We start from the raw sequence: 24,294 nt of genomic DNA, 5'->3' as shown, positions 1-24,294 counted from the left end.
AAAATTTCATTCAGTTCTCTTCATTTTTAAGAAAGATGGGCTTTTGACTGTCCTCGATCGCAGCTTTTGTGTTAAGTCAATGGAAAAGCAATAGGGAACAAGAGGCTAATTTCCAAGTATGAAAATGGCCATAACATTTTTAATACTGAAGATATGCAAGTGAATTAGGTGTTAAATTAAACTTATTTTTATGCTTTATCTGATGGGATAAAGTGCAGACATGATTTTTTTAAATCTCAAAATGTTGTAACATTGCTAGAAAATGTACTTGCATCTTGGAGGCCGAAGGTTAGGTTGTTTGCCAAGAAAGATAGACTTTGTTATCCAAGAATGATGTTGCTGTACTGAGGGACAGCCAATTCTATCCCTCATTGCTAGTAGCTGATGGGAAGCGACTGTAAAAAGACAGCGCTGCTGGCGGGGGGTGGGGGGAGAGTTCCTTTCACAGCGTGGGGGTAGTCTGGCCAGGGGTAAAGTTGCGGGGAGGGCAGGAGCGTTGAGAAGGAGGGGGTCGGGGATCATGCCAGCATCCAGCTCAAGAGTGGGTCAGCGGGCGATGGATAACAGGACAGCGGGCAGTGGAGCTTACTCCATGTCAGGGCGAGTAATCTTAATTGATCCCTTGTTTGCACTGACACAGGACTAAGCTCCACCGCCCACTGTGATGTTATCCATCACCCGCTGACCCACTCCGCTCTATGATCTTTGCTCTTGAGCTGGTCCCCTCACTATTCAGACGGAGAGCACTGCCAGAGCTGAGGGTGCCGGCAGAAGGCACTGACATGGCAGTCGGTTCCGCTGTCCGGTGATGACCGCCCGTAGCCACGCGAGCTGCTTCCTTCCCCGGCCACAATGCGGTGGCTCCGCGCCCGGATCGCCGCAGCAGCGGTGAGTGAGTGGGTTACTGGCATGAACCCAACCCGTACATTTTTGGTCTCCTAATCTGAGGAAAGACACTCTTGCCATAGAGGGAGTACAGAGAAGGTTCACCAGACTGATTCCTGCGATGTCAGGACTTTCATATGAAGAAAGACTGGATAGACTCGGCTTGTACTCGCTAGAATTTAGAAGATTGAGGGGGGATCGTATAGAAACTTACAAAACTCTTAAGGGGTTGGACAGGCTAGATGCAAGAAGATTATTCCCGACGTTGGGGAAGTCCAGAACAAGGGGTCACAGTTTAAGGATAAGGGGAAAGTCTTTTAGGACCGAGATGAGAAAAGCATTTCTCTGCCACAGTAGGTGGTTGAGGCCAGTTCATTGGCTATATTTACGTAAGAGGGAGTTAGATGTGGCCCTTGTGGCTAAAGGGATCAGGGGATATGGAGAGAAGGCAGGTACAGGATACTGAGTTGGATGATCAGCCATGATCATATTGAATGGCGGTGCAGGTTCGAAGGGCCGAAAGGCCTACTCCTGCACCTATTTTCTATGTTTCTATGTTTAAACACCTCCAAACTCCGAACTCCTCTGAACCACTCTAAACCCCTCTGAACACTTCTAAACTCCCACAAAACCATATCAACCCCTCTAACCCCCCTCTAAACCTATCTAAACGCCTATGATATGGTACCTATATGGTAAAAGAATCGCTCCGAACCCCTCTAAACCTTTCTAGACTCTCTCTAACCCCCTTCCAACCCCCTCTGAAATAATCCGAACCCCTTTAAACCCTCTGGACCCCTCCGAACCCCTCTAAACACCTCTGAACTACTCTGAACCACACTAAACCCCTCTAAACACTTCTAAACTCCTCTAAACTCCCCCGAACCCCTATCAATCCCTCTAACCCCCTCTGAACCCCTCTAACCCCCTCTAAACACCTCCGAATTGCTCCAAACCCCACTGAACCCCTCTAAACCACTTTAGACACCCCCTCACAACCCCTCAAAACCTCTTCCAACCCCCTCTGAAACCCTCTGAACCCCTCCAAACCCTCTGGACCCCTCTAAACCCCTCTAAACACCTCCGAACCACTCTGAACTCCTCTGAACCACTCTAAACCCCTCTGAACACTTCTAAAGTCCTTTAAACTCCCACGAACCCCTATCAACCCCTCTAAACTCCCTCTGAACCTCTCTAAACAACTCTAACCCCTCTAAACCGCTCTAAACGCCTCCAAAGCACTCCAAACCCCTCTGAACTCCTCTAACCCCCTTTAAACCTCTCCATACCCCTCTGAACACCTCTAAACCCTTATAAACCCCGCTGACACCCTCTGAACACATCTAAACCCCTCTAAACCCCTCTAACCATATACAGTATCAACCATATAACAATTACAGCACGGAAACAGGCCATCTCGGCCCTTCTAGTCCGTGCCGAACACTTACTCTCACCTAGTACCATCTACCTGCACTCAGACCGTAACCCTCCATTCCTTTCCCGTCCATATACTTATCCAATTTATCTTTTAAAGGTGTTTAGGTTGAACAAGTTAGGGCTTTATTCTTTGGAGCGCAGAAGGTTAAGGGGTGACTTGATAGAGGTCTTTAAAATGATGAGAGGGATAGACAGAGTGGACGTGGATAAGCTTTTCCCACTGAGAGTAGGGAAGATTCAAACAAGGGGACATGACTTGAGAATTAAGGGACTGAAGTTTAGGGGTAACATGAGGTGGAACTTCTTTACTCAGAGTGGTGGCTGTGTGGAATGAGCTTCCAGTGAAGGTGGTGGAGGCAGGTTCGTTATTATCATTTAAAAATAAATTGGATAGTTATATGGACGGGGAAAGGAATGGAGGGTTATGGTCTGACGCAGGTATATGGGACTAGGGGAGAATACGTGTTCGGCACGGACTAGAAGGGTCGAGATGGCCTGTTTCCGTGCTGTAATTGTTATATGGTTATATGGTTATATGGTAAATGATAAAATCGAACCTGCCTCCACCACTTCCACTGGAAGCTCAATCCACACAGCCACCACTCTCTGAGTAAAGAAGTTCATCCTCATGCTACCCCTAAACTTTTGTCCCTTAATTCTCAAATCAGGTCCTCTTGTTTGAATCTTCCCTACTCTCAATGAAAAAAGCTTATCCACGTCAACTCTGTCTATCACTCTAATAATTTTAAAGACCTCTATCAAGTCCCCCCCCTAACCTTCTGCGCTCCAAAGAATAAAGACCTATCTTGTTCAACCATTCTCTGTAACAGGTGCTGAAACCCAGGCAACATTCTAGTAAATCTCCTCTGTACTCTCTCTATTTTGTTGACATCTTTCCTATAATTTGATGACCAAAATTGCACACCATATTCCAGAATTGGCCTCACCAATGCCTTGTACAATTTTAACATTACATCCCAACTTCTATACTCAATGTTCTGATTTATAAAGGCCAGCACATCAAAAGCTTTCTTTACCACTCTATCTACCTGAGATTCAACCTTCAGGGAACTATGCCCCTCTAAACCCATCCGGACCCCTCTGAATCCCTCTAGAACCATCTTCATCCCTCTAACCGCCTCTGAAGCCCTCTGAACCTCTCTAAACGCCTCTCAGCCCTTCTAACCCCCCTCTGAACACAACTAAACCCATCTAACCCCTTATAAACCCTGTGAAACACCTCCAAACCCCTCTAGACCCATCTTTATTCCTCTAACCCCTTCTAAAGCCATCTGAACCCCTCTAAACCCCTCTCAACACTTCTAAACCCCTGAACCCCTCTAAGCCCATCTGAACACCCCTGAACACCTCTACACCCCTCTAAACTCCTTTAAATCCTTCCAAACCCGTCTGAACTCCTCGAAAGACATCTAAACTCCTTGAACACCTCTAAACGCATCAAATCCCTTCTAATCCCTCTAAACCCATATGAACCCTTCTAACCCCATCTAAACTACTCTAAACTCCTCTAAACCCACGTAAACCAATCTAAACCCCTCTAAACCACATCCAAACCCCTCTGAGCCCATCTAAATCCCTCTAACCCCCTCTAAACCACACCGAACCCCTCTACATGCCTCTAAACCCCTTTAAGCCCCATCCAACCCCCTCTCAACCCCTCTGATGATGACTGCAGAAACGCAATTTCATTAGAACTTATGTCCAAATGACTATAAACGATTCTGATTCTGCTGATGCTAAACCCCTCTAACATTCTAAACCCATCTGAAGCCCTCTAAACCCCTCCACACCCCACTGATCCCCCTGAAATCATGTCAACCGTTCTAAAACACTTTAAACACCTCAAAACCCATCCGAACCACTCTGAATCCCTCTAGACCCATCTTCATCCCTCAAACCCCCTCTAGTCATCTGATCCCCTCTGAACCACTCTAAACACCACAACACCCCATCTAAACCCCTCAAACCCCGTCTGAACTCCTCTAAACCTCTATAAATCCGTTGAAACCCCTCGAGAGCCCTCTAAACACCTCGAACCCCCTCTAAATCCATCCAAACCCCTCTAAACACCTCTAAACCCTTCTAAACCCCTATAAACTCCTATGAACCCCCATTAACCACTCTAAAGCCCTCTGAATCCCTCCAAACCCCCTTGAACCCCTCTAAACTCCTCTAAACCCCTGTGAACGCCTCTGAACCCATCTAAACCCCTCTGAACCCAACTTCAGAGCTTCGGAGGCTCCGGTCGAAGGCCCGGTGGACAGGAACATCGGGAGCTCCAGGTCCTTGGTGGGAGACCGCTTCGCGGAGCTCCCGCAGCAGCAACTTCTCCAGCTGGAATCGCGGGGTTTAAAGGACACAGAGCGGGGCCTAACATCGCCCGGCGCAGCTTAAACCACCACAGGATTTACCATCGCCCGCCAGGGGCTTTAACATCGGGAGCCCCAGTTCGCCTCGATGCTGCAGTTGGACTGCTGGACCGCGGGAGAAGAACAAAGGGAAGAGATAAGACTTTGCCTTCCATCACAGTGAGGAGGTGTTGGGGATCCATTGTGATGGATGTTTATGTAAACTGTGTTAAGTGCGGGTCTTGGATTTTTATGTAATGTAAGACTGTAAAAATGCAATTTCGTTCAAAACAAGCTGTTTGAATGACAATAAAAGGCATTCTATTCTATTCTAATCTATTCTAAACTCCTCTAAACCCTTTGAACCCCCTCGACACCCCTCTCGAAACCCCTCGAAACCCCTCTAAACACCTCGAAAAACCTTTATACCACTCTAAACACCTCCTAACCACTCTGAACCTCCCTGAACCAATCTAAACCACTCTAAAACCATCAAACCACATCTGAACCCGTCTGAACCCCTCTAAACATCTTGAACCCCCTCTGAACACCTCTAAACACATCTAAACTCCTCTAAACACATCTAAACCCCTCCAAACGCCTCTAAGCCCCCATGTACCCCTCCAAACGCCTCTAAACCCCTCTGAACCCCTCTAAACCTAGTGGGACGGCGGGGGCGTGACCGACGTCGCAGCGGCCTCTGCAGTCTGTCTGAGTATTTTTTATTTTTTTGTCCTGTTGAGGGTTTAGTTTGTAGCGGGTTTTTAAATGTGTATATGTGGGGGAAACTTTTAAATCTCTTCCCTGCATGGAGACCCGACCTTTTCCCTGTTGGGTTTCCGTTGCCGTTGGGGCCTGGCGCCGTGGAGCGGCCTCCAACCGGAACGACCTGGAGGTTCAAGTCACGGAGCCTGTGGAGCTGCGGACCTACCTCCGTGGAGCCGTGGTGCTGCGGACCTGCGGACCTACCTCCGTGGAGCTGGCCAGCTTCGGAGCGTGGAGAGCTGCGGTGGCGCGCTGCTGCGACCCGACTCCGGTGGATGGTGACACCGGGAGCCCGCGGGTCCCTGCTGGGAGACTGCTTTGCGGGGCACCGGCAACGGCGACTTCTCCCGCCCGAATTGCGGGGTTGAGAGTGACCCGGAGCGGGGCCTTACAACGCCCGGCGCGGCTTTAATTTGCCGCGGACTTGCTAGCGCCCGCCGGGGGCTCCAACATCAAGACCTGGGGCAGGGCCTTACATCGCCCGGCGTGGCTTTGAGTAGCCGCGGACTTGCTAGCGCCCGCCGGGGGCTTTGACCTCGACTTCGGGAGAGGAATGGAGAGCAGGGGAGAGACAAGACTTTGCCTTCCATCACAGCGAGGAGGAGACTCACTGTGATGGATGTTTGTGTAAATTGTGTTGGTGTGTGTCTTGGTTCTTTTCTTGAATGGCTGCAGAAACCAAATTTCGTTTGAACCTCATGTGAGGTTCAAATGACAAATAAAAGGTATTGTATTGTATTGTATAAACCCCGATAAACCCCTCTGAACAGTTCTGAAACCCACTAAACCCCTCCAAGCCCCTCTAAACTTCTCTGAACCCCTCTAATCCTCAATAAACCCCTCTATACCCCTGTAAACCACTCAAGATTCATTAAAACCCCTCTAAACAGATCGAAACCCCTCAAACGCCCTCCAAACCACTCTAAATCCCTCTAAACCCCTTGAACCCCTGAACCATTCTGAACCCTTTTAAACCCCTCTAAACTCCTCTAAATCCCTCTGAACCTTTCTGAACCCCTCTAAAGCCCTGTAAATGCCTCTAACCCCCTCTGAACCCATGTAAAGCCTCTAAATCCTTCTGAACTCCTCATCCCATCTCAAAACACATATTAACACCTCTGAACCCCTCTGAACCACTCTAAATCCCTGTAAACCACTCCAAACCCCTCTGAACCCTCTAAACCCCTCTAATTCCCCATACACACCTCTAAACCCATCTGAACCCCTCTAAACCCCTCTAAGCACACTATAAGCGCATCGAAACCCTTCTAAACCCCTCTGCACCCATCTGAACACATCTACACCCTTCTAACCCCTATAAACCCATCCAAAGCCCTCTAAACCCCTCTGGACGCATCTGAACCTCTCTAAACCTCTCTAAACCCCTCTAAACACATCTAAACTCCTCTTAACCCCTTCAAACATCTCAGAACCACTCTGAACCCCTCTAAATCCCCTCCAAACACCTCTGAACAATGCGGAACCCCATCCAAACCCCTCTAAACCTCTCTAAATCCATCTAAATCCCTCCAAACCCGTCTGAACCACTCTAAACCCCTCTAAACACCAAGAAACCCATTTGAATCCCTTTAAACTCATCTAAATCCCTCTAAACCCATCTAAACCCCTCTAAACCTCTTTAAACACCTCTAAACCCTTCTAAACCCCATCGATACCATCTGAACCTCTCTAAACCCTAAGCCCCTCTAAACCTCTCTACTCCCCTGTGAATCCCTCTAAACCTTTCTGAACCCCTCTATACCCATCTAAACACCTCTAAACCCCTCCAAACCTCTCCGAACCACTCTGAGCCCATCTAAACCCCTCTAAACCTCTCTAAACCCCTCTAAACTCCTCTAAATGCCTCTAAACCCCTCTTAACCCCTTCAAACCTCTCCAAACAACTCTGAACCCCTCTAAACCACTCGAAACCCCCTCCAAACACCTCTGAACAATGCGGAACCCCGTCCAAACCCCTCTAAATCCCTCCGAACCCCGCTGAACCCAAAACCCCTCTAAACACCAAGAACCCCATTTTAATCCCTTTAAACTCCTCTAAACCCCTCTAAACATCTATAAACACCTCTAAACCCCTCTGAACTGCTCTAAACCCCTCTAAACTTCTCTAAACACTTCTAAACCCCTCGGATACCATCTGAACCCCTCTAAACCCTAAGCCCCTCTAAACCTATCTACTCCCCTGTGAACGCCCCTAAACCTTTCTGAACCCCTCTATACCCATCTAAACCACTAAACCCTCTCCAAACACCTCTGAACACATCAGAACCCCTCGAAACCCCCCTAGACACATCTAAACCCCTCTAAACCTCTCTAACTCCCTCCGAACCCCTCTGAACCACTAAACCCCCCTAAACACATCTAAACCCCTCTAAACCTCTAACTCCCTGCGAACCCCTCTGAACCACTCTGAAACCCTCCGATCCCCTCTGAACACCTTTAAATCCCTTCAAATCCCTCTAAACCACTTTGAACACCTCTGAACCCATCTAAACCCCCTCTAAACACTTCTAATTCCATCTAAACCCCTCGACCTCTCCAACCCCATCTGAACCCCTCTAAACACATCTAACTCCTTTTGAACCCCTATATACCCCTGTAAATCCCTCTCAACCCCTCCAAATCCCTCCCAACCCACCTGAACCACTCCAAACCCCTCTAAACCCCTCTAAACCCCTTTGTCCCTTTAAATTCCTCCACACCCCTCTGAAACCCTCTAAACCCATCGAAACCCCTCGACAACCTGCTGAACACCTCAAAAACACCTCGAAACCCCCGAACTCCGCTAAATACCTCGAAACCCCTCTGAACCCCCCTATATCCCTCTAAACAACTTTGAACCACTCTATACCCCTCTACACTGCACTAACTCCCTCCAAAACTCTCTGAACCCCTCTGAACCACTCGAAATCCCTCCAGCACCCTCTAAACACCTCTAAACCCCTCTAATGCCATCAACACTACTTTAAACACATCAAAACCCCTCTAAACACCCCTCAAAACACCCCTCCAGACCCCTCTGAACTCTAAATAGCTCTACTCCCCTCTAAACATCTGCAAACCCCTCTAAACATCTGCAAACCCCTCTGAACACCTCTAAATCCCTCTAAACAAATCTAAACCCCCTCTAAATCCCTGTAAATCCCTTTAACCCCCTCCAAACCCCTCAGATCGTCTCTGAACCCATCTGTACACCTCTAACCCCCTTCAAATCCCTCTTAACCCTCCAAACCAATTTGAACACCTCTGAACCCATCTAAACCCCTTTAAACACTTCTAAATCCATCTGAACCACTCTAAACCTCCCCAAACCCATCTGAACACGTCTAAACACATCTAACTGCTTTTGAACCCTATACCCCTGTAAACCCCTCGAAACCAAACTGAACACCTGCGAACCCCTCTAAACCCATCTGAATCTCTGCACCACTCTAAACACATCTAAGCCCCTCTAACCCCCTCTACATCGCTCTGAACCACTCTGAAACCGTCTAAATCCATGTAAACCCCTCTGGGCCCCTCTAAACACCTCTACTCCCCTCTGAACCACTCTAACCCCCTTTAAATCACTCTAACCACCTCTCAACCCCTCCGAACCCCTCTAAATCCCTCCCAACGACCTCTGCACCACTACAATCCTCTAAATACCTCTGAACCTCTCTAAACCCATCTCTAAACCCTGCTGTCTAACCTAAATCCCCCCACTCCCCTCTGAAACCCTCTAAACCCATCGAAACCCCTCGAAGCCTTTCTGAACACAGTTGAAACCCCTAGAAACCCCTCTAAACGCGTTGAAACTCCTCGAACCCCCACTTATCCCGTCTAAATACCTCTGAAACCCCTCTGAACCCCTCTAAATCCCTCTAACCTCCTCTAAACCCATGGAAACTCCTCTAATGCCCTCGAAACTACTTTAAACACCTTGAATCCCCTCTAAACACCTATGAACACATCTGAACACCTCTAAACCCCCTTAAACCCCTCTAAACACCCCTCTGAACACCTCCACACCGCTCTAAACATCTGCAGACCCCTCTGAACCCCTCTAAACCCCGCTGAACACCTCTAACCACCTCAAAACCCCTCTAAATCCAAAGGGTTTCTACAGCTATATTAATAGCAAAAGGATAACGAGGGATAAAATTGGTCCATTAGAGAATCAGAGTGGACAGCTATCTGCAGAGCCAAAATAGATGGGGGAGATATTGAACAATTTCTTTTCTTCGGTCTTCACCAAGGAGAAGGATATTGAATTATGTGAGGTAAGGGAAACAAGTAGAGTAGCTATGGAAACTATGAGATTCAAAGAAGAGGAAGTACTGACACTTTTGAGAAATATAAAAGTGGATAAGTCTCCAGGTCCGGACAGGATATTCCCTAGGACATTGAGGGAAGTTAGTGTAGAAATAGCAGGGGCTATGACAGAAATATTTCAAATGTCATTAGAAACGGCAATAGTGCCGGAGGATTGGCGTACTGCGCATGTTGTTCCATTGTTTAAGAAGGGGTCTAAGAGTAAACCTAGCAATTATAGACCTGTTAGTTTGACGTCAGTGGTGGGCAAATTAATGGAAAGGATACTTAGAGATAATATATATAAGCATCTGGATAAACAGGGTCTGATTAGGAACAGTCAACATGGATTTGAGCCTGGAAGGTCATGTTTGACTAATCTTCTTGAATTTTTTGAAGAGGTTACTCAGGAAAATTGATGAGGGTAAAGCCGTGGATGTTGTATATATGGACTTCAGTAAGGCCTTTGACAAGGTTCCTCACGGAAGGTTGGTTAAGAAGGTTCAATGGTTGGGTATTAATGGTGGAGTAGCAAGATGGATTCAACAGTGGCTGAATGGGAGATGCCAGAGAGTAATGGTGGATGGTTGTTTGTCAGGTTGGAGGCCAGTGACTAGTGGGGTGCCACAGGGATCTGTGTTGGGTCCACTGTTGTTTGTCATGTACATCAATGATCTGGATGATGGTGTGGTAAATTGGATTAGTAAGTATGCAGATGATACTAAGATAGGTGGTGTTGTGGATAATGAAGTAGATGTCCAAAGTCTACAGAGAGATTTAGGCCATTTGGAAGAATGGGCTGAAAGATGGCAGATGGAGTTTAATGCTGATAAGTGTGAGGTGCTACATCTTGGCAGGACAAATCAAAATAGGACGTACATGGTAAATGGTAGGGAATTGAAGAATGCAGGTGAACAGAGGGATCTTGGAATAACTGTGCACAGTTCCCTGAAAGTGGAATCTCGTGTAGATAGGGTGGTAAAGAAAGCTTTTGGTGTGCTGGCTTTTATAAATCAGAGCATTGAGTATAGAAGTTGGGATGTAATGTTAAAATTGTACAAGGCATTGGTGAGGCCAATTCTGGAGTATGGTGTACAATTTTGGTCGCCTAATTATAGGAAGGATGTCAACAAAATAGAGAGAGTACAGAGGAGATTTACTAGAATGTTGCCTGGGTTTCAGCAACTAAGTTACAGAGAAAGGTTGAACAAGTTAGGGCTTTATTCTTTGGAGCGCAGAAGGTTAAGGGGGGACTTGATAGAGGTCTTTAAAATGATGAGATGGATAGACAACGTTGACGTGGATAAGCTTTTCCCACTGAGAGTAGGGACGATTCAAACAAGGGGACATGACTTGAGAATTAAGGGACAGAGGTTTAGGGGTAACATGAGGGGGAACTTCTTTACTCAGAGAGTGGTGGCTGTGTGGAGTGAGCTTCCAATGAAGGTGGTGGAGGCAGGTTCATTTTTATCATTTAAAAATAAATTGGATAGTTATATGGATGGGAAAGGAATGGAGGGTTATGGTCTGAGCGCAGGTATATGGGACTAGGGGAGAATACGTGTTCGGCACGGACTAGAAGGGTCGAGATGGCCTGTTTCCCTGCTGTAATTGTTATATGGTTATATGGTTAAACTCCTCTAAACGCCTCTAAACCCCTCTGAACCCCTCTAAACCCCTCCAAACTACTCTGAACATCTCTGAACCCCTTGCATGGCAGATGCAGTATAATGTGGATAAATGTGAGGCTATCCACTTTGGTGGCAAAAACAGGAATATAGACTATTATCTAAATGGTGGCCCATTAGGAAAAGGGGAGATGCAACGAGACCTGGGTGTCATGGTACACCAGTCATTGAAAGTAGGCATGCAGGTGCAGCAGGCAGTGAAGAAAGCCAATTAGCATTCATAGCAAAAGAATTTGAGTATAGGAGCAGGGAGGTTCTACTGCAGTTGTACAGGGTCTTGGTGAGACCACACCTGGAGTATTGCGTGCAGTTTTGGTCTCCTAATCTGAGGAAGGACATTCTGGCCATAGACGGAGTACAGAGAAGGTTCACCAGACTGATTCCTGGGATGGCAGGACTTTCATATGAAGAAAGACTGGATAGACTCGGCTTGTACTCGCTAGAATTTAGGAGATTGAGGGGGAACCTTATAGAAACTTACAAAATTCTTAAGGGGTTGTACAGGCTAGATACAGGAAGATTGTTCCCGATGTTGGGGAAGTCCAGGACAAGGGTGTCACAGTTTGAGGATAGAGGGGAAATCCTTTAGGACAGAGATGAGAAAAATAAATTTCACACAGAGAGTGGTGAATCTCTGGAACAGTCTGCCACAGAAGGTAGTTGAGGCCAGTTCATTGGCTATATTTAAGAGGGAGTTAGATGTGGCCCTTGTGGCTAAAGGGATCAGGGAGTATGGAGAGAAGGCAGGTACAGGATACTGAGTTGGGTGATCAGCTATGATCATATTGAATGGCGGTGCAGGCTCGAAGGGCCGAATGGCCTACTCTTGCACCTATTTTCTATGTTTCTATGTTAATCCCCTCTAAACCACTATAAACCCTCTAAACCTCTCTGAACACCACTAAACCCCTCTAAACATCTTAAAACCCCTCTAAACAACTCTAAACCACTCTAAACCCCTCCAAACCACTCTGATCCCCTCTAAACCACTCTAAACCCCCCCCCCCCCCGCGAAACCATCTTAAATCCCCTCAAACCCTCTCGAAACCACTCTAAAATCCTAGAAATCCCTCTAAACCACTCTGGTCCCCTATAAACCCATCAACCCTCTAAACCTGAACCCCTCTGAACAACTCTAAACCCCTCCAAATCGCTCTAACCCATACCCCTTTAAACCCATCAGAACCCCTTTAAACCACCTCTAAACCCTTCTAAATCCATCTCAACCCTTCTAAAACACTCCGAACCCATCTGAACACCTTTAAACCTCTCTAAACACCTCTAACCCTCCTTTAACCCCGTTAAGCCTCTCTAAACCCATCTTAAACCTCTCCGAACCCCTCTAAACCACTGCAAACACCTCTGTAGAACTTGGAACCCCTTCCAAAACCCTCTAAACACCTCTAAACCCTAGATGGGGGTAGAATGCTGACATGGATAGATAAGTGGTTGGCAGACAGGAAACAAAGAGTAGGGGTTAACGGGTCCCTTTCAGAATGGCAGGCAGTGACTAGTGGGGTTCCATAAGGCTCGGTGCTGGGACTGCAGCTATTTACAATATACATCAATGATTTGGATGAAGGGATTCAAAGTAACATTAGCAAATTTGCAGATGACACAAAGCTGGGTGGCAGTGTGAACTGTGAGGAGGACGCAATGAGAATGGAGGGTGACTTGGACAGGTTGGGGGAGAGGGCAGATATATGGCAGATTAAGTTTAATGCGGATAAATGTGGTTATCCACTTTGGTAGCATAAAACAGGAAGGAAGATTACTATCTAAATGGCGTCAAGTTGGGAAAAGGGGATGTACAACAGGATCTGAGGGTCCTTGTACATCAGTCTATGAAAGTAAGCATGCAGGTACAGCAGGCAGTGAAGAAATCAAATGGCATGTTGGCCTTTATAACAAGGGGAATCGAATATAGGAGCAAACAGGTCCTTCTGCAGTTGTACAGAGCCCTAGTGAGACCATACCTGGAGTATTGTGTGCAGTTCGTCTCTCACTTCTGACACCATGTAAGCACACGCCAAAGTCATTGTGTGATTTAAACACATCTTAAATGAGCACTTAGCAGCACTTGGGACAACAGGTTATCAATACATCCTGGCTGCTCAAACAGAAGTGCCGGGAATGGGGCGTTAGTATAAGTGTTATGGAGGGGTAGAGTTAGTGGTGCTGGCTTGTGTGAGATTAGCTCACATGCACCATCAATCTACAGTTTTGGTCGCCTAATTTGAGGAAGGACATTCTTGCTATTGAGGGAGTGCAGCGTAGGTTTACAAGGTTAATTCACAGGATGGCGGGACTGTCATATGCTGAGTGAATGGAGCAGCTGGGATTGTGCACTCTGGAGTTTAGAAGGATGAGAGGATATCTCATTGAAACATATAAGATAGAGGCAGGAAACATGTTCCCGGTGTTGGGGGGGGGGGGGGGGGAGCAGAGTCCAGAACCAGGAGCCACAGTTTAAGAATAAGGAGTAAGCCATTTAGAAAGGAGACGAGGAAACACTTTTTTTCACAGAGTGGTGAGTCTGTGGAATTCTCTGCCTCAGAGGGCGGTGGAGGCAGGTTCTCTGGATGCTTTCAAGAGAGAGCTAGATAAGGCTCTTAAAAATAGAGGAGTCAGGGGATATTTGGGTACTGATTGGGGATGATCAGCCATGATCACATTGAATGACTGTGCAGGCTCGAAGGGCCGAGTTGGGGATGGGGGGGGGGGGGAGTGGCGTAGGGGGGTGTGGGGAAGGGGGAACCTTCAAAACCTTCATAGCGTTTGTACTATTTCACCGATCGGAACAAATCTGATACTGCAGGTGTGGTCTCACTAGGGCCCTGTACAACTGCAGAAGGACCTCTTTGTTCCTATACTCAACTCCTCTTGTTATGAGGGCCAACATGCCATTCGCTTTCTTCACTGCCTGCTGTATCATCACATGAAAAGCTCCAGATCCAGGTCATTACTATCCTCCACACTGGAATGAGTGGAACATATGGCATAAACCTTGTCTGATGCGAAGTTTTTCAGAATTTGTGGAGATTCAGTGGTCTTTGCAACATTTGTTTGAAAGCAATAGTTCAGCCCCGATTCTCACAATAGCATCAAGAAGATTCTGCTGCATTCTGTTTCTTGCCTTCATTTTAACGGAGGATACAAGAGAAAATATCCTCTCGACTACAGCATTGCTGACAGTTGTTATTAGGCAAGGAAGGGCAAAGGTGGCAAGCTCGTTGATGAAGTACACCAATCCCAAATTGTTCAGTGTCTGTAGACAGTCCATCTTTCTTAAATGGAGCTTCTTCTTCCAATCGACAAAAGCAATTTGTCCGTTTTGTTCTTCAATTTTGTTGACGTTGTTTTCTGCATGGTGTATAAAGGGTAACTTGGAAACAAACTTTATCATTATCTTGCCTCGGTGTCTTTCTTACATTGAATTGCTTCTGGCTTGGTAATGGAGTTCTCTGCTTCTGTTTCTCCGTTTTTTCATGATTTGAGAGGGTGCTAATTCTTGGTACAATGTTGCAGTGGCACAATTTACAATAAGCTGCCTCCGATCCATCAGCAGCCTTTTAGACCCATACAAATGTTTCTTCCCGTTTGCTATTGTACTTACTATTGCTATCACATTGTGTCACAGCTTCATCACAAAACGTTATTACGTAAAGAAAGTACACTTCACGGTCGATTCGTATGGTTATAAACCACATCCAACCACATCGGAGGTCCAGGACGTGTCCACTGCCTTCTCAGACACTCACATACACCCACTCACCCACACACTCACTCACACACACTCACTCACACACTCACTCACACACACCCATTCACCCACTCACACACACCCACTCACACACACCCACTCACACACACCCACTCATACACACCCACTCACACACACACCCATTGTCCCACTCACACATGTGAATGCCCGGATTTATCTTACCTCTAGTCTGGTTCAGTAGAACACTGAAGTCCAAATCCTTTATTTGTACAAACTGCATGGATGGTTGCAGGTCCACTCACGCGAGCCAACAATATCCTCGTACAAACAGAACAGAAGGTAAAATCAACCGACACGACACACCCACACACTTTTATACCCCTTAACGGAGGCGGGGATACTTATGTCACGGCTCACATTAAAAGTCACAAGAAATTACATTAAGAGGCACTTACTTTGGTTACTTACAAACAATGTATACAAAACCCTTTTAACGCCCATATACTAAACATAAACACAAAATCCTCTATTCGATCACAGGCTTAGGCTCAGCAGGTGTTTAGACTTGATGTCTTCAGAGAAGCCACAAACATAGAAACACCTGATGTTTCTTGCAGAAACCCAGTCTCAATGCGACCAGGGTGTCACAAAAAGCAGGTTACTTAGAGCTTCACTAGAAATCCAGACCCTAAGCACCAGGCTCTTAAAAGTTAAATGTTTTAGAAAAAGGATGGTATGTAATTTTCGTGCAGTTATTTTTAGCATGTAAAAAAGACAGGGAAAAGCCCAAAAGCCAAATGAGTTTTCTGACGCCAAACAAATTTAAAAAATGCAGATTTCTGGAATTTGACACAAAAAAAAGCCAATCTGGCAACCTTGGCCAACATGTCCCATCTACACTAGTCACACGTGCCTGTATTTGGCTCATATCCCTCTAAACCTGTCTATCCATGTTCCTGTCAATATGTTTCTTAAACATTGTACCTGCCTAAACTACTTCCTCCAGCAGCTCGTTCCATACACCCACCACCCTTTGCGTGAAAATGGGTGATTAGCCATGCTCGACATAAATGGTGAAGCAGGCCCAGCTTGTCAGGTAGGCAGATCCTGCGTCAAATAATGTACACCGTGTTTGCATTATGCAATGTCAAAGTATTAAATGCTTTTATATTTTTAAAGACAATTCTTTTGTGGTTTTCGTAGAAAGACAAACAAGATCTCAGGAGTGGATTCCCCATCTCAGGACACATGGCACTGAGGACAGATTTTCTCCTGGTTGAGATCCCAGTTTGTCACTCTAGTCTGTAAAAATACAGCTCAAAATCATTTACCATCATTACTGTATCGTTCACTGGAATTGATTAATTAAATATATAAATGTTCGATTCTGCAAGATGTGCACAAAGGGCGATGTTTTGGCAGTGTTGCCAGCTGATCAGTACAGTTTTCATCATTAATCCCCAGTCACTCCTCAATCAAACCCAGCATTATTTTGATAAACCAATGGTTTGAACACAGAGTTATGTTATTGATGGTACACAAAATTGCTGGGGAAACTCAGCGGGTGCAGCAGCATCTATGGAGCGAAGGAAATAGGCGACGTTTCGGGCCGAAACCCTTCTCCTCAAGTTATGTTATTGATGATGTGGAGATAGAGGCAAATTGGAGGTAGCAAATATAAAACTAATTTTCTGTCCCAGCCACACGGGCACATCCTACCCACCAGCCCCAAATCTTTGCCTTATGTTTGGCACAGACATTATGGGGCACCACCACCAGTCTTCATATTTGGGTCCTTGACAGACTTGCAGAGGTCAGCCGGCTGTGACTGGGCCGTCAGCTTCAGATGGTGGAAGAATGGGTTCAGCTGTCCTGACCCTGTCAAACTCTAATGCGATTTTCAGAGCAGTGGCGTTGAGGTTAACAGACTGCAGGTTGCAGAGGATGGCGACCACTACCCCTTGCGGAGGGACACCTGCCTCGGGTGGGCTAGCAGAGGGGCCTGGACGGTCCTTGGGGAGGATCAGCAGGACACTGCTGGCACCCACTGAGCCTCCCGTGTGGGTGAGGTACTGCCGCAGTCGCCGGCACTGGCCCCACTGTTGCCCCTCCTCCACCACTCCCCAGCCCATGGCGTAGCTGCCGTCCCTGTCCCAGCTCAGTTCTGTTCTCTCCACAGGGCTCCAGATCATGCTCATGGTGGCTGGCCTGAGGTAGCCCAGGAGCAGCGTCTGCTGTCCCTCCTCTTCCACCTGGGAGCTGTACAACATCACATTGCCAAATTTCAGCAGGTCTTGTACCGTGGAGAGAAAGCCGCCTCCAGCCCATTTGTAGGAGGAATCCACGTAGGGAGAGTTAACCAGGCGTCCCTTCTCATTGTAAACATAGTACCTGTCGCAGAAAGACAAACAAGTCCATTATTCACTAGAACAGGCAGCAGTGAAGCTAATCACAGAAAGCACATTCCACAGCTTTTGAAGGGTTGTAAATATGAAATATTTCAATCAATTTTCAAGTTGGTTCCCAATTCAATGTTGCGATAAGCAATTACACAGGAAATAGGGCATATCCGACACAGGAAGTGGTCAGTTGCCCCATAATCTCTGTGCCAAACATAAGGCAAAGATAACTTAATCTCATCTGCCTGCGTGATCCATATCCCTCCATTTCCTACGTATTTATCTGTGTTCATCTAAAAGCCACTCAAACATCACTGTTGACCTCCACCACTCGTGGCAACTCATTCCTGGCATTCAGTAAAAACTCGCACATCTCCTGTAAATTTTACCCTCTCACCTTAAAGCTGTTCTCTAGCCTTTTACATTTCTACGCTGGCAAAAAATATTCTAATTCTCCCTTTGACTGATGAATGGTCTCAACCTGAAACATCACCTATTCCTTTTCTTCAGAGATGCTGCCTGACCCACTGAGTTGCTCCAGCATTTCATGTCTATCTTCGGTGTAACCCAGCATCTGCAGTCCCTTCCTACACAAAGAGGTGCTGATGTATCCCCTGGCTAAACCAATTAATCTGTTTTTTACGAACATTTGTTGAAAGATAAATATTTGTGAGCAACTGAGGGAAAATTCCTCTGCTGTTCTCCCACATAGTGCTGAGACCACTCACATCCATCCCTTGCAGCTGGGTTCAATATCCTTGATAATATTGGCCAAATAAATATGTCACAAAATGGAGGATCTCTGCATTTGCAAAGTATGCGTGTCATCTTTCTGTGAAAAGCTGCAAAGCCATGGCTCCAGGGTGTCTGGACCCTGGGAGGAAGTCAAGCACAGGGTGATGTCCAGATGTCCCCTCTATTGTTAATATGTATGAGGGTTTTGCAGAAAGAGCTGAGCTGGGTTAGAAATGCATGATCAGGATTGGTTATAGAATGGGGTGTTGTAAAGTCTTGTTAATTATGTTGCAGAGTCTTTGCACTGTTATCTTGTGATTGGTCAAAGTATGGAGCCTTGTTTAAATTGTTTATACTACCTGGGCAAATGTTTCTTTACTTTGGTGAACTGTCTTCCAACTGGAACCTTCTGTGGAAACAATGTAATGGGATACTTTGTGATTGGGTTAGGGAACTGTCAATAAATGTATTATATGATCTTTATTTGAGATTGGCTTGTAGGGGTTCCCCCCCCAATGTGTTTTCGCGCCACGGGTCCGAAACAGTATAAAAGAGGGGACGCCAGATGGATTGGAGTCATTCTTCTGGGGCTAGTGGAGTCAAGGGATTTGGGGAGAAGGCAGGCACGGGTTATTGATTGGGGACGATCTGCCATGATCACAATGAATGGTGGTGCTGGCTCGAATGGCCGAATGGCCTCCACCTGCACCTATTTTCTATGTTTCTATGTTTCTGGATATGCACTTGGGACTGTGTTGACTGTCTGGAGGTGCCTATTCGCCCGAGGCTGAAGGGCTTGGATGAGTAGAGACAAGGATCGGGCCCGCAGGGTTGGTTAGGTATCGTATAGGAAGTTTGTTTGTGAGTGAGAATAAAGAGTTAGTTGATCCAATGCTTGACTCAGTGTTTTACTGAACTAGACCAACGGGGTAAGCTTTAGGAGCATAATTACATCCTCCCCGTGGGCAGTGGTTCCACACAGCAGCAGTTTCTACTGCGTCAGATTCTTCTGTGAGGAAAGATGCCTGGCAACTATAGACCAGTGAGCCACACATCTGTCGTAGGCAAGCTGCTGAAGAGGATTCTGAGGATTAAGATATATGTGTATTTTGTTAGGCAGGGAAGAGAAGGTTTGTATGTGAGAGCTCGTGTCTTATGAATTTGATTGAGTTTTTAGAAGTAACGAAGAAGGTTGACAAGAAAAGGCCATAGATGTTGCCTATATAGACTTCAGCAAGGCCTTTAATAAGATTCTGCATGGTAGGCTGCTCAGGAAGGTTAGATCGCATGGGATGTGGGGAGACAAAGCAAACGGTGCATAATTGGCTTCAGAGAGTGAAGCAGGGTGTGGTGGTGACAGACATATGCACATGGATACAAAGGGAATGGAAGGATGTGGATTATGTATAACCAGATAAGAGTTGGTCTTGGCATCATGTTCAGCACAGACATTGTGAGCTGAAAAGCCTGTTCCTGTCCTGTACTGTTCTACATTCTGTTATAAAACTGCCGACCATACCATTTTAAGGAATGCGCTATGACTAAGCTCAATCTCAGTGTTTGCCTATTTAAACCGCTACCTTCTAGACTCCAATCAATGTTGCAAGTTCCCATTGGATGGCCAGGGAGCTAGTAACCTTGCTAGGTCCTCGCCACCTCTACAGTCTCGGCACAACTGGCCTTGGTTTTTCTTCTCGCCATGCTATTGAACAAGGAGCTACTATCCTTACAGAAGCAGAACTAAGAACATAACCCATTTGACAAAGAAGAGAGTTGATACCGAGGTGCTCACCAGCAGACCTTACCGTGCTCGGTTATAGATGATTGGCTCATGTTCATCTGGCACAGTTCTGAGCATGTCAAGATCATTGAACAGTTTAACCATGAACTGCAGAAAACTTTGTTGAGAAGCCTTCTCCACAACAGCACTAAGAAGTGTCCAAGCGTGTGTTGAATACAAAAATTTGCTCCCTGTGAAACACATAAGTGGGAAATGTCTGGTTTAGTTTAATTTAGTTAAAAAATATAGCATGGAAACAATTCTTCAGGCCACCGAACCCATGCCAACATTCGATCACCTGTTCACACTAGTTCTATGTTATCCCAGTTTCTCATCCACTGTTGACACATTCGGGGGTAATTTTTACATAGTTCAAATAACCTACAAACTCGCACTTCATTTGGATAATTAACTTTTGTGGCATAACAATTTTCTGCAGAGGCATGTTCTGATTTGCCAGCACAAGGGACTGCAGATGCTGGAATTTGGAGCTAAAAGCAGACTGCTGGAAGAAGCTGGTCAGGCAACATATGTGAAGGAAAGGAGCTGTCAATGTTTCAGGACCAAAGGAAGCGGGAAGGGAGTGGGTGGGGTGAGACAGGCCCTGCTACTATTTAGGTGGACTGATGAGAAATGAAGGATGATGGACAGATGAAGTCAGGAGGAGGACAAGGAAGGGGAGCGAGAGTCATTCTGGAAGCGATAAAGAGAAAAAAAGCTGATGGCGCCAGGTGAGGATAAAGGTGGAGATAGCTGTTGTGGAGTGATAAGCGGGAACACAAAGCTTGCCAGGGCTGGAATCTGGTAAGGAAATAAGGTTAAAATGAGAACGAGGAAAGGAGGACATATGGACACAAAATGCTGGAGTGACTCAGCGGGACAGGCAGCAGCCTAAAGAAGGATCTCGACCTGAAATGTTACCCATTCCATTCCCCTCCAGAGATGCTGCCTGTTCCACTGAATAACTCCAGCATTTTGTGTCTATCTTCGGTGTTATCCAGCATCTGCATATCGCTCCTATACAAGGACAAATGGAACCAGATGGGCAACGGCTAGTGGGTGAAATGTGTGTGCAGAAGGTGGATGGATGCAGTAGTGGAATAGAGTGGTGATGAAAATAGGTGATAGGGGTATGGGGTAAGGGACAAAAATGGGAGGACCAGAGGTGGATTAGTTGAGAAAGGGAACGCAAGAGGTGCGCGTTAATTGAAATTGTATAATTCAACATTAATACCATTCTGCTGTAGACTATCCAAGCAGAATACGAGCTGCTGTTTCTCCAATTTCCACTGGGCCTTGTCCTGGCATACAGAAGGTTGGAAGGGACAGGTCGTTGCAGGAATGGGAAGGAGAGATGAAATGACAAGCAACCGGGAGCTCGTGTGGCCATTGCAGTCAGACGCAAGTGTTCTGCAAATGGGATGCCTGGTCTGTGCTTGATCTCATCAATGTGGAGGAGGCCACACCCAGAGCACTGAATGAAGTCATCAAATTCAGTGGAGATGCATGTGAAGCTTTGCAGAGGGTTGATTACATCCCTGAATTGTGATGCAGGACGAGATATAAGGACAAATGCTGCACCTCTGCTGTTGTAGGGAAATGTGACAGGGGTCCGGAAGAAGGAGGTGGGAGCGACGACTCACAGAGGGAGTGGGCCCCCTGGAAGGTGGAAATGGATGGGAAGGAGAGGATGTGGCTAGTGGTAGAATCCCATTACAGGGGATTCAAAGTTAGTGACTTTTGAAGGAGTGTATATGTGCATCTTGAACACCATAGGGTGGATGCCATCCATAATCTCACTTCCTTCTCAGATGGCTATATGGATGGAGTGGGGGAGTCTCCATCCATATAGCCATCTGAGAAGGAAGTAAGGGTGTCGGGAGCCCCGCGCCTTTGCTTTGCCCTTCTTATACAGTTCTGCTCTCCTAGGGAAGAGACAATGACTTTGGGACTTAAACTGTGTTGAGTGTTTGTTATTTATTCTATGTTATGACTGCAGGCTAAACCATTTTGTTGTACTGAAAAGTGCAATGACAATAAATTGAATCAAATCAAATCAAATCTAATGAAATGCTGCAATGTGCATCTTAAAAACTTACATTGTTACATAAATTCATTTGAATTGAAGCTTAGAACTGCTCTATATAATTTAACAGTATTGTTTACCAGGTTTGAAAATCAAGGGATCATTCTCAAACAGTTTCAATGCTTTGGAAATATTTTCAAACTTGTCTTTGATGTAATATTCCTCGTGTTCAAACTCTTTCTTGGTCTTTTTCCTTTCTTGGACTTTGCGCTCCACATTCTCTTTAACAAGACTTTGTTCCTTCTTGTTTTTTGCCTTTTGTTCCTGTACCTTCTTAACATCCTTCTCATAGTGCCGAATGCCACTCAGATGAGACACTAACAACCGTGTCGTTATCGTCACCTATTGCAAGAGATTTCATTGTGTTGCTTAAAGGTTGCAAAATATTTAACATTATTTATTACATATAACCATATAACAATTACAGCACGGAAACAGGCCATCTCGGCCCTACAAGTCCGTGCCGAACAATTATTTTCCCCTAGTCCCATCTACCTGCACTCAGACCATAACCCTCCATTCCTTTCCCATCCATATACCTATCCACTTTATTTTTAAATGATAAAATCGACCCTGCCTCCACCACTTCCACTGGAAGCTCATTCCACACAGCTACCACTCTCTGAGTACAGAAGTTCCCCCTCATGTTACCTCTAAACTTCTGTCCCTTAATTCTGAAGTCATGTCCTCTTGTTTGAATCTTCCCTACTCTCAATGGGAAAAGCTTGTCCACATCAACTCTGTCTATCCCTCTCATCATTTTAAAGACCTCTATCAAGTCCCCCCTTAACCTTCTGCGCTCCAGAGAATAAAGACCTAACTTATTCAACCTTTCTCTGTAACTTACTTGCTGTAACCCAGGCAACATTCTAGTAAATCTCCTCTGTACCCTCTCTATTTTGTTGATATCCTTTCTATAATTGGGCGACCAAAATTGTACACCATACTCCAGAATTGGTCTCATCAATGCCTTGTACAATTTTAACATTACATCCCAACTTCTATACTCAATGCTCTGATTTATAAAGGCTAGCATACCAAAAGTTTTCTTTACCACCCTATCTACATGAGATTCCACCTTCAGAGAACTATGCACAGTTATTCCTAGGTCCCTCTGTTCAACTGCATTCCTCAATTCGCTACCATTTACCATGTACGTCCTATTTTGATTTGTCCTGCCAAGATGTAGCACCTCACACTTATCAGCATTAAACTCCATCTGCCATCTTTCAGCCCATTCTTCCAAATGGCCTAAATCTCTCTGTAGACTTTGGAAATCTACTTCATTATCCACAACACCACCTATCTTAGTATCATCTGCATACTTATTAATCCAATTTACTACACCTTCATCCAGATCATTGATGTACATGACAAACAACAGTGGACCCAACACAGATCCCTGAGGCACCCCACTAATCACCTGCCTCCAACCTGACAAACAGCCATCCACCATTACTCTCTGGCGTCTCCCATTCAGCCACTGTTGAATCCATCTTGCTACTCCTGCATTTATACCCAACAATTGAACCTTCATAACCAACCTTCCATGAGGAACCTTGTCAAAGGCCTTACTAAAGTCCATATAGACAACATCCACTGCTTTACCCTCATCAATTTCCCTTGGAACCTCATCAAAAAATTCAAGAAGATTAGTCAAACATGACCTTCCAGGCACAAATCCATGTTGACTGTTCCTAATCAGACGCTGTTTATCCAGATGCTTATATATATTATCTCTAAGTATCTTTTCCATTAATTTGCCCACCACTGAAGTCAAACTAACAGGTCTATAATTGCCAGGTTTACTCTTAGAACCCTTTTTAAACAATGGAACAACATGTGCAGTACGCCAATCCCCGGACACTATTCCCGTTTCTAATGACATTTGAAATATTGCTGTCATAGCCCTTGCTATTTCTACACTAACTTCCCTCAATGTCCTAGGGAATATCCTGACAGGACCTGGAGACTTATCCACTTTTATATTTTTCAAAAGTGTCATGTTAAAATGAAACAATCTGAGTGCACTTCAAGTTAACCATATAACCATATAACAATTACAGCACGGAAACAGGCCATCTCGACCCTTCTAGTCCGTGCCGAACACATAAA

At 45.8% G+C, this 24,294-nt stretch overlaps 1 protein-coding gene across 1 annotated transcript in view; it reads right to left on the bottom strand.

Moving 5' to 3' along the window:
- Window positions 1–16,812: 16,812 nt before the first annotated feature.
- lactb (lactamase beta) overlaps window positions 16,813–24,294 on the bottom strand; it is a 69,355-nt gene continuing 61,873 nt past the window's right edge. The window contains exons 4-6 of the mRNA XM_033015138.1: window positions 22,260–22,521; window positions 20,119–20,284; window positions 16,813–17,570 (exon numbers count right to left, since the gene is read on the bottom strand). Of these exons, the coding sequence (XP_032871029.1) occupies window positions 16,994–17,570; window positions 20,119–20,284; window positions 22,260–22,521 (1,005 nt within the window). The 3' untranslated portion in view covers window positions 16,813–16,993. The remainder of the gene's footprint in view (window positions 17,571–20,118; window positions 20,285–22,259; window positions 22,522–24,294) is intronic.

This window comes from Amblyraja radiata, chromosome X (genome assembly GCF_010909765.2).
Source record: "Amblyraja radiata isolate CabotCenter1 chromosome X, sAmbRad1.1.pri, whole genome shotgun sequence".
Lineage (NCBI taxonomy): Eukaryota > Metazoa > Chordata > Chondrichthyes > Rajiformes > Rajidae > Amblyraja > Amblyraja radiata.
This window is presented reverse-complemented; position numbering and strand designations above follow the sequence as displayed.